At 49.1% G+C, this 12,476-nt stretch overlaps 1 protein-coding gene across 6 annotated transcripts in view; it reads left to right on the top strand.

The window, feature by feature from the left end:
- The window catches only part of LOC148383237 (protein sidekick-2-like), a 32,646-nt gene that overhangs the window by 10,670 nt on the left and 9,500 nt on the right, over positions 1 to 12,476 (top strand). For 5 of the 6 annotated variants that reach the window (XR_015853179.1, XM_088356576.1, XM_088356575.1 and 2 more), the window contains exons 7-28: positions 703 to 893; positions 1,240 to 1,323; positions 1,403 to 1,597; positions 1,958 to 2,074; positions 2,258 to 2,425; positions 2,935 to 3,037; positions 3,666 to 3,842; positions 4,130 to 4,266; positions 4,592 to 4,739; positions 4,808 to 4,948; positions 5,370 to 5,551; positions 6,092 to 6,207; positions 6,299 to 6,494; positions 6,567 to 6,665; positions 6,912 to 7,103; positions 7,388 to 7,509; positions 7,609 to 7,718; positions 7,811 to 7,961; positions 8,039 to 8,276; positions 8,357 to 8,472; positions 8,560 to 8,749; positions 8,913 to 9,011. Coding sequence is in view for 5 of the 6 variants with exons in the window: in XM_088356576.1 (XP_088212702.1) it covers positions 703 to 893; positions 1,240 to 1,323; positions 1,403 to 1,597; positions 1,958 to 2,074; positions 2,258 to 2,425; positions 2,935 to 3,037; positions 3,666 to 3,842; positions 4,130 to 4,266; positions 4,592 to 4,739; positions 4,808 to 4,948; positions 5,370 to 5,551; positions 6,092 to 6,207; positions 6,299 to 6,494; positions 6,567 to 6,665; positions 6,912 to 7,103; positions 7,388 to 7,509; positions 7,609 to 7,718; positions 7,811 to 7,961; positions 8,039 to 8,276; positions 8,357 to 8,472; positions 8,560 to 8,749; positions 8,913 to 9,011 (3,272 nt within the window). In the remaining variant the exon portion in view is untranslated. The remainder of the gene's footprint in view (positions 1 to 702; positions 894 to 1,239; positions 1,324 to 1,402; positions 1,598 to 1,957; positions 2,075 to 2,257; positions 2,426 to 2,934; positions 3,038 to 3,665; positions 3,843 to 4,129; positions 4,267 to 4,591; positions 4,740 to 4,807; positions 4,949 to 5,369; positions 5,552 to 6,091; positions 6,208 to 6,298; positions 6,495 to 6,566; positions 6,666 to 6,911; positions 7,104 to 7,387; positions 7,510 to 7,608; positions 7,719 to 7,810; positions 7,962 to 8,038; positions 8,277 to 8,356; positions 8,473 to 8,559; positions 8,750 to 8,912; positions 9,012 to 12,476) is intronic. The other variant, XM_088356578.1, reaches the window with a different exon arrangement.

Raw genomic sequence — 12,476 nt, 5'->3', positions numbered from 1 at the left:
CATAAATCAATTACTTCTAGCTCAAATACCTTTTAAACACACCACATTATTAACTGTATTTTCACCCGAATAATATTAAGAATATAATATTTTATCTTGAAGTTTTCACATGATTAATCACAAACACATATTAACTTATTCATCACATTATTGGTCCATTTCTCTGCAAAACACGCAAATGTCCAAAAGCTCACCGGCTCCTTCTTCTGTCTTTACAAGCCTTTGTCCTGAAGTCTCTTTTCCTCACATCCAGCTTTTCCCTTCGTTACACACACACTGCTTGCTCCTCAATATCCTGTCTGTGAGTGCCTCCAAACCACACTGATTTTCCCAACATCTCCACCTGGTGCACTCAATCAGCTGCCTCCAGGCAGGAAGACACACCCAAACCAGAGGCAGCTCAGCCAGAGAGGGGTGCGGCCTGCAGCTCAACTCAACACGTATTATTTTCATCCCCAACCCTGCTAATCCTTGAATTCTGAGGACATTTTTAAGCACAATGATGCTTTTGCCATTTCAATGAGCACAGAGCCCTTTTGCTAAAGTGGGTCACTTGTTTTGTTGGTTTTTCCACTCCGTTCCATTTCGCACCTCCCTGACAATCATCTGCATTCGTTGAGAAACCCCAATGCATCGCTTTGCTTGCTGGGAGCCGCGTCGTCAATTCGAACCATAAAAATAAAGTTTTTCCTCACCTGGCAGGCCGCTGGTCAAGATGGTCATCACATGGAAGAAAGACGGCGTGGTGCTCCACGCGGGAATTCGAGATTTCGGCCGTCGTCTGGTCATCAGCCAGCCGACGCACGGCGACAGCGGCTACTACGAGTGCGAGGCGACGCTCCGCGGCGGCGGCGTGCCACCAGCCACCGCCGGTGCCTTTCTGCACGTGCTCGGTACGCGTGTCGTCGCGTGCTTCCCGTGACAGTTGTAAATCCTACGGGTGTGACATCATCGGATGAACTTTCAAGAATTAAACAATTCCACATTGATTGGGTGATGAGATACAGAAGAGTGTCACAAAAGAGTTGCAATTTATTGTTCTCCACAGAGGATAAAGAAGATATGAGCAGCGTTGTATGCGCCGTCTGGATGTATCGCGACTACGCATGTTCAAATAGAAGAATCTTTAGACTTCCTTTTGCTTCTGTGCGGGCCGTTTCTTGATACTTTAGCATGTGGCTAATGGACCTTTGTGTGGATGGCTCAACATTTGCTCATTTTATTTCCTCCCTCTACCAGAATATCCTTTGTTTGTGAAAGAGCCGCCGAGCCGCATTGCTGCAGAGATGGAGAAGGTGGTGGACATCCCCTGTCAGGCTCGAGGTCTGGTCTTTTCGAGGCTCATCGAGCTGTCAAGTCCAATAAGCGGGAAAAGCGAGTTGGTGTGTGCGTGTGGGTGCAGGTACGCCTCGGCCGGACATCATGTGGTACAAGGACGCGGCGGCCATCAGCCCCTTGAAGACCCCCAGGTACAAAATCCTGGCAGGAGGCAGTCTGCAGATCAACGGCCTTCTGCCCGACGACACCGGAATGTTCCAGTGCTTCGCCCACAATCTGGCCGGAGAGATCCAGACCCACACCTATCTCGCTGTCACCAGTCAGTATTCGTTTTTTTTTTTTTTGGGTGTTGGGGCTTATGAGCAGGATCTGCGTAGCCCTGAATTTGTCGGTCTTTAATTGCAATCAAGTCATGTCCCAAAAGTGTTGAACATTAAACGCTTCTTTCAAACATTAAACGCAAGACGCGTGCTGTCACAATAGCATCAATGTTACCTTCAAGCTACTCGAAGATGGACACGGAGGTGCACCACTGCCATAGAGGTGCTCTGGATGGTTTTCTCGGAGCGACGGAGACCTGACGGACGCTGGTGCCTTTGTGTCATTGTGAAGTCCATTAAAGCTGACATCTGCATTCTCATCACTTCTCTCTCATTTTATTGTGTGTGCTTCACATCAGGCATCGCTCCCAACATCACGGCCGGCCCGGCTGACAGCGCCGTGATTGACGGCATGTCAGTCATCCTGCACTGCCTGACGTCCGGAGCGCCGCGGCCGGCCATCACCTGGCAGAAAGGTGCGCATCCCGCTCGTGCACATTTACACGCTGGATGTCAAGTCACTTTTGTCCAAATGAATTGAAATGGCCCGCAAGTTGCAAAACGGCCTCGCACGAATAAGCCCAACATGGAGCAATTGGCGACTCACGAGGTGAAAAAGTGAGCTGCTCGTCAGCGCTGTGCTGCGCTGCGTTTCCCAGGCGAGCGCGTGCTGGCTAGCGGCTCAGTGCAGCTGCCCAGGTTCGCCCTGCTGGAGTCGGGCAGCCTGCTCATCAGTCCGGCCCACCTTTTCGACGCGGGGACCTACACCTGCATGGCCAGCAACTCCAGAGGCATCGACGAAGCCTCCGCCGACCTGCTGGTGTGGGGTGAGGGGGAAACTCATCGCTCATTCCATCATGGGCCAGCCAGAGGCCAATGTAGTCGTCTGGATCTCGGAGCCATGCTCCTTCAATAAACCACACTGGTCGTTGGCTGGCGCGACAGAAGCTAACTTTTTCATCCACCCCTCCTTCTTGCCAGCTATCACAGAACATAATTTTGTTGTGATGCCAAAAACAGACATTGCTAAAAGTGTGGACTTTTGGCGTTTCCTTCATTTGACTCATTGGCTTCGACTTGGAATGTCTTTGAAAAGGAAGAAAAGTCAAACAGGCTCCGAGGCAGGCGTTCAATGAGAATGCATCGCAGTGCAATCCGATCAAAGGCGAGGTGACCTCTCCACTCTTTCTCCCTCTGTGCGTGTGTGTGTTTGTGTGCGTGTGCGTGTGCGCGTGCGCGTGCGCGTGCGCGTGCGCGTGCGTGTGCGTGTGCGTGTGCGTGTGCGTGTGCGTGTGTGTGTGTGTGTGTGTGTGTGTGTGTGTGTGTGTGTGTGTAGCCCGCACCCGCATCAGCAAGCCGCCGCAAGAGCAGAGCGTCATTAAGGGGACCAAGGCGGTCATGGCCTGTGGCGTCACCCACGACCCCAGCGTCAGCATCAGGTAGCCCAGAATAAAGTTTGTGTGGAAAACAAGCACGGCTTATCGCAGCTGCATTTAATCAGTTTGCCAAATGGGCGCTCAGTCTCCTCTCCACCTGTCGCAGCCAATGATGCCATGTGTACTTAGAGCGATGAGCGTGTGCGTCGGGGCTGGGCCCGGTGGCATTGATTGTGTGGCGGTGCCAAGGAGATCAGCCCCAAAAGTTGCAATTAATCACTGCATCTCCCCAGCTCGTGTGCGGGAGCCCTGCACGCACATGCTCACGGAGTCACGCACACACACACACACACACACACACACACACACACACACACACACGCACACAAACGAAGGTGTGTGTGTTTGTGTGTGTGCGTGTGTGTATGTGTGTGTGTGCATTCGCGTGACTCCGTGTGCATGTGCGTGCCCATTTGACAGTGGAAATTGATCAAGGCGCTGGGTCGCTGGACAGCGTTGGTTTACGCTTACAATACTGGATTTCGACCAAAACGCTTTTGCTCTCTGACGAACCGCTCGGTCACAGACGGCTCCAGGCTGGGCCGGGCCACGCTGGGCCGGGCTGCGGCTACATGTGGCAGCAGAGCAAAGATGTCTTCCGTTCAAGATTCTGCCACTTTTTTTGCTCCAGCTACGCTTGGGAGAAAAACAGCTCTCCGCTGGACGTGACGGCGTCGCCGCGCCTGCGACTGGACAGCGAGGGGACCCTCCACATCTCCCAGACCTGGTCCGGTGACATTGGGACCTACACCTGCCGCGTCACCTCCGTGGGCGGCAACGACTCCCGCAGCGCCCACCTCAGAGTCAGGTGTGCCACGGATGTTCATCCGTCCCCAGCAGCCCGTCCGCCCGCCCGCTGATGTGTTTTCCAAAACGCTTTGACTGAGATCAATTCATACAAAAAGAATCAATCGCTTCTTAAAGAGGGGTTGGGCGGTCTTTTTTGCTACTTCACACTCACTGTCTATTGAGTTCATTGAAGTTGTTGTTGCTTAGCCCCAGTCCCTCTTTTAGAATTCACCAAACTCCTCTCGGCCACCAGTCAAGTCGGCCAGCGCACTAATTTCATGTGTGCCTGTCTTGTCACGGATCCAGGCAACTCCCTCACGCGCCCGAAAACCCCGTGGCGGTGCTGAGCCAGACGGAGAAGCGCACCATCAACCTAACGTGGGCGCAGGCCTTTGACGGCAACAGCCCGCTCCTCCGCTACGTCGTGGAAGTGTCAGAGAACAGTGAGTGGATGTGCTTTTTGGCTTGGCCACGGGCTGGTTTATGCGTGAGGCAAAGTGACTGACAGCAAGATAAATCACGCAAGGATGTTGCAATTCATCTCCTTTTTTGAACGTGTCACTTAGCCATAAGCACCGTTGGGGCAAAGTGCATTGGTGAGTTTGCAATATAGGCGGGACTCAAATGTTGTTACAGGCGTGATTCGGTTCTCTAAAAATCCAGCCTACTAGAAGAGCCGAACTTGGTTTGGGCATTTAAAAAGGTGTGCCATCTCAGCACAGTTGCAATGTGATTTGAGGACTTTTCACTTTTTTTTTTTTTGGTCAGACGCTCCATGGACAGTGCTTATCGCCGACAAGGAGCCGGAGTCAACCGGGGTGACGGTGGGCGGCCTCATCCCGGCGCGCTCCTACCAATTCCGCCTGTGCGCAGTCAACGACGTCGGCCGAGGGCAGTTCAGCAAAGAGAGCGAGCGGTAAGTTTTGGCCAAGGTGAAGGAATGGGGCAGCGCTATTGGGGCGAAGCTGAGCAGCTTCTCTCCAGCCTCACCCTTCCAGAGGAGCCCCCCAGCGCACCCCCGCAGACGGTGATGGCCAGCGGCCGCACCAATCAGTCCATCATGATCCAGTGGCAGCCGCCCCCCGAGAGCCACCAGAACGGACCGCTACAGGGCTACGTAATTAGGTGGGAACCGGCTTGCCCTTGCCTGTCGATGCTTGTGTCACCACCTGTCACCGAGCCCCTTTGTGACTTTGTCATCGTCTTTTGATGACACCGCCGTCCTGACTTATGCAAATTAAAAGAATCTGATCGCAAATGGTCTTACCCCGCTTTTGTTGAAATGCAAGCGGCTTAGTGAGTCACAGTTATGACAACATGCTCGCTAATTTAGCTTGTGTTTGCAGCGAGCTAGCATAGCAACACTTAAATGGCAATAAACGGCTTGAAACAAGTATTTGGACACTTTTGGAAAGAAATGTTGACTATCTACAAAACAGCTGCTTGCTAGCATAGCTTGCTAGCATAGCTAGCTAGCGCTTAGCACTCCGATTTTTGCGACGGCTGCTTCACAATCTCTGCCCCGCACCCGATCCCGCCTGGCCAGGTACTGTTTGTCTGGGCTTCCCGTGGACTGTCAGATAAAGAACATTACCAGCCCGGAGCAAAGCAGCCTGTTGCTCGAGGACCTCATCATCTGGACCAACTACGAGATAGAGGTGGCGGCCTATAACGGGGCGGGCAGGGGCGTCTACAGCCACAAGGTGACCGAATGGACACTGCAAGGAGGTGAGTACCATGCCCGCAGTTGGAACACCGTCCGTCCCGTTTGCACATATACCTTTGCTTTTGGAGCCGATGCTGCTGAATCCGCTCAGAGTCAAATCAGAGTGGATAGTGTCGCTCGTGTGCACTCTTATGCCACAGCCGCATTTGCTGAACAAAAGCCAATCGTTTGATTCCTCAAAAGTACAAAAAAGGTCAACATCTCATTTCCTCCTTCTTTGCCTTGCCAAGTCGAACTTTTCATTTCGTCATCCCGGTTGGTTGTCTGTCGACCAAAGGCAACGGACACATTTTGGAGCAGGTCTCTGGTTCATTTTTCGCCATCAAACATGCAGTAGCGATGCGCATTTATCCGGGTTGGAGATGGCACCGAGCGGCTTCATTCATGACTCGACTTTGCCAGCACCTTCTTTGCGGCCTTGCGTCAGGAGGGACGTGTCACAGGGTTTGCAGGAAAGGCGCCTGAGGCAACAGCTCGCACACGATGGCCTGATTGTGATGGGCTTTCTCCGTCTCCTCCTCATCTTCTTTGGTCCTGTTCAGTGCCCACCGTGCCGCCGGGAAATGTGCGAGCTGAGCCAGTCAACTCCACCGCCATGCGATTAGCCTGGAGCGCCCCTAGCCCGCAGTTTGTCAACGGAATCAACCAGGGTTACAAGGTGAGCTAGGGCACAAGCCACTAAGGGATCATTACCAGTCTTGGTGGTGCTAGGTTTATCACCTCAAAACTGTTCCGTCTCCTTCCTCCAGCTGTTGGCATGGGAACCTGGGCGGGCCGGCGAGATGACCGTGGTGACGGCGCGCCCCAACTTCCAAGACAGCATCCACGTGGGCTATATCTCAGGCCTGAAGAAGTTCACAGAATACGACACGTCTGTGCTGTGCTTCACCACGCCGGGGGACGGCCCGCGCAGCCCGCCTCAGAGGCTACGCACCCACGAGGACAGTAAGGGTGCCCGCTCGCTCGCGTCCTGACTTGACAGGTCATTTTGGCATCGCTCTTCTGAATGTTCACCAGCCCCCGGTGCTGTGGGACACCTCAGCTTCACTGCCATCTTGGATACCTCCCTCAAAGTCAGCTGGAAGGAGCCGCGGGAGAAAAACGGCCTTCTCACAGGTGATTGAGTATTTATTTATTTTTTTAATAAGAGTAAATGGGCTTCCACTTGTCTAGCCCTTTGGTACTCAAAGCACTTCACTGTGCTCCCTCGATGACACGCCGTCAGGTGCAACAAACCGGGGGCTTAGTGTCTCACTCAAGGAAGCTTTCATGCGGTCTTACTGGGCCCCCGATCTCCGGGTTGGAAGACAAGCGCTCTAGCGCTCTCTGAATTACTGAGACGAGGTGTGTTTGTTTTTGGAGGCTACCGCATCTCGTGGGAGGAGTTCAACAGGACCAACACGCGTGTGACCCACTACCTGCCCAACCTGACTCAGGAGTACAAGGTCACGGGCCTAACCGCACTCACCACCTACACCATCCAGGTGGCGGCCATGACGGCCAAGGGACAAGGCCAGCCGTCCGCCTCCACCATCTCCTCGGGTGTCCCGCCAGGTCAGTGCACGCACCGGACACGTGCCATGCTTCCTTCCAAGCCCACCCCCGTTTACTGTTGGCCAGATGCCTTTTCTGGCCTTTGTTTCCATGACAACAAGGGGCAGATGAGAGAAGTTTATTATGTGACTATTCTTGCCAGAAAGTCTGTCCCCTTTAAGACACTTTCTAAATGGAGGTGAACCGAGACAAAAGCGGGAACAGTTCAAGGCAGTAGTCTTGATAAGTTGTGTTTTGTTTTTCCCCGCCTCCTCTGCTGTCCCACGTGTCGTTTGCCGCTGCAGAGATGCCCGGCCCTCCGACCAACTTGGCCGTCTCCAACATGGGCGCTCGCTCCGTCAGCCTGCAGTTCACGCCGGGCTACGACGGCAAGACATCTATTTCCTGCTGGCAGGTGGAAGCCCAGGTAGGCCGCTCCGACCCGCACTGTCCTGTCCCACAAGGTGCTGATGTCACATGGACAGAAAACTGCCAACATCAACAAGTTTGTCCACACGCATTGCAGATCGGCATCATTGGTGAGGATGAAGAGTGGATGATGGTACAACAGCTGGTGAATGAGCCGGACGCTCGTGCCATGGAGGTGCTGGATCTTAACCCTTACACCTTCTACAGGTGAAAAGAGCTGCTGTGCTTTACGTTTTTGGACCTTGCAGGAAGCTTTACCTGCACTTGTGTCTCCTGATGACACGGTGTCCTGGACGCAGGTTCAGAATGCGGCAGGTGAACATTGTGGGCAGCAGCCCCCCCAGCCAGCCTTCTCGAAAGATCCAGACCTTGCAGGCCCCCCCGGACGTCTCCCCCGCCAACGTCAGCCTGCGTACGGCCAGCGAGACCAGTCTGTGGCTCCGCTGGCTGGTATGTTGTCACAGCTCAGCTCATCCTTTTTGCTGACGTTCTGTACGTCATGATGCCAAAAACGCTCCTCGTCTTAGCCACTTCCCGAGTGGGCGTACAACGGGAATCCCCATCTGGTGGCCTATCGTGTCCAGTACTCCAAAGTTGGCGCCAAAGGAGGTGTCCTCTTGCACGTGATTGCCAACCGGCTGGAGAGGGAGTTCACCATTGAGGACCTGGAGGAGTGGACTGAGTACGAGGTCCGGGTACAGGCTGTCAATGGGATCGGGTCGGGACCCTGGAGCCCGCCGGTCCACGGGAGAACCAAGGAGTCTGGTGAGGAAGAGTGATCGGGCGGTGTGGTGTGCGACAAGCTTTGGACTGGACTTTCTAAAGTTGCCCTTTTCTGGCTTTAGTTCCTTCCAATGGTCCCGCCAATGTGTCGGCCTTTGCCACCACCTCCAGCAGGATCTTGGTGCGCTGGGGCCAGGTCCCCGAGACGGATCGCAATGGACCCATCCTCGGATACAAGGTCAGCTAATATTGCCGCTCTGACCCAGCCTATGACCAGCCAAAATTGGCACGTGTTTGGCCAAGCGCATCTCCTCTTCGCTGGCAGGTTCTCTACAAGGAGAAGGACTCTGACTCAGCTCCCAGCTTCTGGACGGTGGAGGGCAATGGCAGCCATAGCATCCTTCTGACGGGGCTGAGCAAGTATGTGCTCTACGAGATACGGGTGCTCGCCTTCACCCGCATCGGAGACGGGAGGAGCAGCGCGCCGTCCATCTTGGAAAGGACCCTTGATGACGGTCATTGAAAATGCTCCCCTCCTTCATTTGAAAACGTACTATGTGGTTGGCCATGTCAATCAAGATGTCTGCTGAACGCATCCGTAGAAGGCCATCGTTTTCATGACCGCTCGTTGCGAATGACCGACCATAATGACTCCAATGAGTCTTTGTGGCATTGCAGTGCCAGGTCCCCCAGTCGGCATCCTCTTCCCCGAAGTGAGAACCACCTCCGTTAGGCTCATCTGGCAACCCCCTTCCCAACCCAACGGCATCATCCTGGGTGAGCTCAAAGGCGTCGCCTTTTTACATTCTATTTGAAAGGTGTGCTGTTTCATATTGTCCAGGAACGATGGACGTCTCATCAGCCTGAATTACAAAGCTGCCAAAGAGGAAAATGTCATGGTGTTACAAGAATAACATCTTGAATGAATTTTGTCACATTTCTTTTCAACAAAACAAAGTTGCAATCTTCACAGGAAGAAAGGCAGCTTTTTGTGTTCCCCATTTCGAACACATGGCAACTATAAGAGACAAAGTAGAACTAGAAAATGCAATTTCTGGAGAAAGTGCGTGTGAAGGCGAAGACTATGAATAACTTCTTGGGGAATGCTGCCGAATGATGTTGAAACGAGTTGAATTACTTGAGAAATGTAGAAAATAGAAGTGTAAAACGAAATTTTGGAGAATTTGTGGTGAATTTCAAAATTGAAAAACGTGTCATTTTTGGTAAGTGGGAAGTTGTGGAATAGGTAGGAAAATGATGAACAGTTGAAAGTTGGAACGGGTTGAATCGGTTTAGAAATGTAGAAGTTAGCACAAATGTTGTATCCCCATAGAGAATGAATGAGAATTTAAAAAAAAAAAAGCAATAGCGCCAAATTATTTTGAAATTTGGAACGAAACGAAATACACTGCTTCAGGAGGTTCACTTTTGGGGTTAAAATGTTGAAACGGGTTTAATCAGACAAAAATTGCAAAAGTTTGCGCAAATTTGGGTATTTGGGGCACTTTGTGTTGAAATAAGGTCACTTCCGGTTTATTTGGGTCACTTCCGGTTTAGCTGAGGTCACTTCCTGTTTATTTTGGGTCACTTCCTGTTTATTTTGGGTCACTTCCGGTTTGATTTGGGGACACTTCTGGTTTAACTAAGGTCACTTCCGGTTTATTCGGGGTCACTTCCAGTTTGATTTGAGATACTTCCGGTTCATTCTGTGTTCATTGGGGCACTTCAGGGTCAATCCAAGATGGTCGCCACACTGGAAGTGAGGGTCAAGGGAATGAATATGGTAAGCATAAGGTGAACAAAGTGAATAAAGTTGGAATGGGTTGAATCGGTTGAAAAATGTAGAAATTAGAGTAGAAAAACAAAATTGTAGAGAATTTTTTGGAAGTGGAAAGTTGTGGAATAGGAAGGCAAAAGATGAACAGTTGAAAGTTGGAACGAGTTGAATCGGTTAAAAAATGTAGAAGTTAGAGCAAATCTTGAAAAGTTAGAGCAAATGTTGAATGCCTCATAGAGAATGACTTTGGAACAAAACGAAAACTACAGGTTCAAGAGGTTCACTTTGGAGTTCAAAAGTTGAAACGGGTTGAATCGGACAGTAATTGTAAAAGTTAGAGCAAATGTTAAATTTAGGTCACTTCTGGTTTCATTCAGGGCACTTCTCTTTGAAATAAGGTCACTTCCGGTTTATTTAGGGCACTTCCGGTTTGATTTAGTGAACTCCCTGTTTAGCTGAGTTCACTTCTGGTTTATTAGGGGTCACTTCCGGTTTAAAAAGTCCCTTCCGGTTTATTTTGGTCACTTCTGGTTGGATTTGGGGTCATTTCCGGTTTACCTAAGGTCACTTCCGGTTCATTTGGGGTCACTTCCGGTCTGATTTGGGGCACTTTCGGTTCATTCTGGGTTCATTGGGGCACTTCAGGGTCAATCCAAGATGGCCGCCACACTGGAAGTGGGGGTCAAGGGTTGAATTGTGCAAGCATAGTGGAAGTGGGGGTGAAGGGGGTGAATATGGTAAGCATAAGGTGAATAAAGTTGGAATGGGTTGAAGCGGTTGAAAAATGTAGAAATTAGAAGGGAAAAACTAAATTTTTGGAAAATTTGGTGTGAATTTCAAAATTGAAAATTTTGGTAAGTGGGAAGGTGTGGAATAGGTAGGCAAAAGATGAACAGTTTAAAGTTGGAACGAGTTGAATCGGTGGAAAAATGTAGGAAATAGAAGTGAAAAACTAAATTTTGTGAAATTTTGCGAAATTTTGTGCAAATTCTAAAAGTGAAAACGTGAAATTTTTTAATTTGGCAAGTTTGGGAATGTCCCCAATGTGATTTGAATGTGTTGAATTAAGTGAATTTCAAACTGGAACAACGTAAATGTGAAATGTTGACTCTTCCATTAAGAATGAATGGGGAAAAATTTGCTGTAAAATTGTGAATTTTGTGAAAACGGAAAATTTTTTGAATGAAAAAAAATGTCGTGTCATGAAAATTTGGAATAAGTGAAAAGTGGAATGGAGTGAATCGGTTGAAGTATTAGTTAAGCGTCAAAAGAGTGAGTGGAATAAGTAGAATAACTAGAAAATGCAATTTCTGGAGAAATTGCGTGTAAAGGCGAAAACCTTGAATAACATCTTGGGGAATGATGCAGAATGATGTTTAAATGAGTTGAATTACCTGAGAAATGAGGAAAATAGAAGTGTAAAACGAAATTTTGGGGAATTTGTGGTGAAAATTTCTAATTTTTGGTAAGTGGGAAGTTGTGGAATACGTAGGAAAATGATGAACAGTTGAAAGTTTAAACGGGTTGAATCAGTTGAAAAATATAGAATTTAGAGTTGAAAAATAAAATTTTGGAAAATTTGCTTGAATTTCAAATTTGAAAGTTTGGAATTTTTGGTAAGTGGGAAGTTGTGGAATAGGTAGATAAGATAAACAATTGAAAGTTGGAATGGTTGAATCGGTTGAAAGATGTAGAAATTAGAGTAGAAAAACGAAATTTTGGAGAATTTGGTTGAATTTCAAATTTGGAATTTTTGGTAAGTGGGAAGTTGTGGAATAGGTAGGCAAAAGATGAACAGTTGAAAGTTGGAATGGGTTGAATCAGTTGAACAATGTAGAAATTTGAGTAGATAATGAAATTTTGGAGAATTTGGTTGAATTTCAAATTTGAAAGTTTGACATTTTTGGTAAGTGGGAAATTGTGGAATACGTAGGCAAAAGATGAACAGTTGAAAGTTGGAATGGGTTGAATCGGTTGAAAAATGTAGAAATTAGAGTGGAAAAATGAAATTTTGGAGAATTTGGTTGAATTTCAAATTTGGAATTTTTGGTAAGTGGGAAGTTGTGGAATAGGTACGCAAAAGATGAATAGTTGAAAGTTGGAACGGGTTGAATCGGTTTAGAAATGTAGAAGTTAGCACAAATGTTGTATCCCCATAGAGAATGAATGAGAATTTAAAAAAAAAAAAGCAATAGCGCCAAATTATTTTGAAATTTGGAACGAAACGAAATACACTGCTTCAGGAGGTTCACTTTTGGGGTTAAAATGTTGAAACGGGTTTAATCAGACAAAAATTGCAAACGTTTGCGCAAATTTGGGTATTTGGGGCACTTTGTGTTGAAATAAGGTCACTTCCGGTTTATTTGGGTCACTTCCGGTTTAGCTGAGGTCACTTCCTGTTTATTTTGGGTCACTTCCTGTTTATTTTGGGTCACTTCCGGTTTGATTTGGGGACACTTCTGGTT

This window comes from Syngnathus floridae, chromosome 17, assembly GCF_059516105.1.
Source record: "Syngnathus floridae isolate MCC-2025c chromosome 17, RoL_Sflo_1.0, whole genome shotgun sequence".
Lineage (NCBI taxonomy): Eukaryota > Metazoa > Chordata > Actinopteri > Syngnathiformes > Syngnathidae > Syngnathus > Syngnathus floridae.
This window is presented reverse-complemented; position numbering and strand designations above follow the sequence as displayed.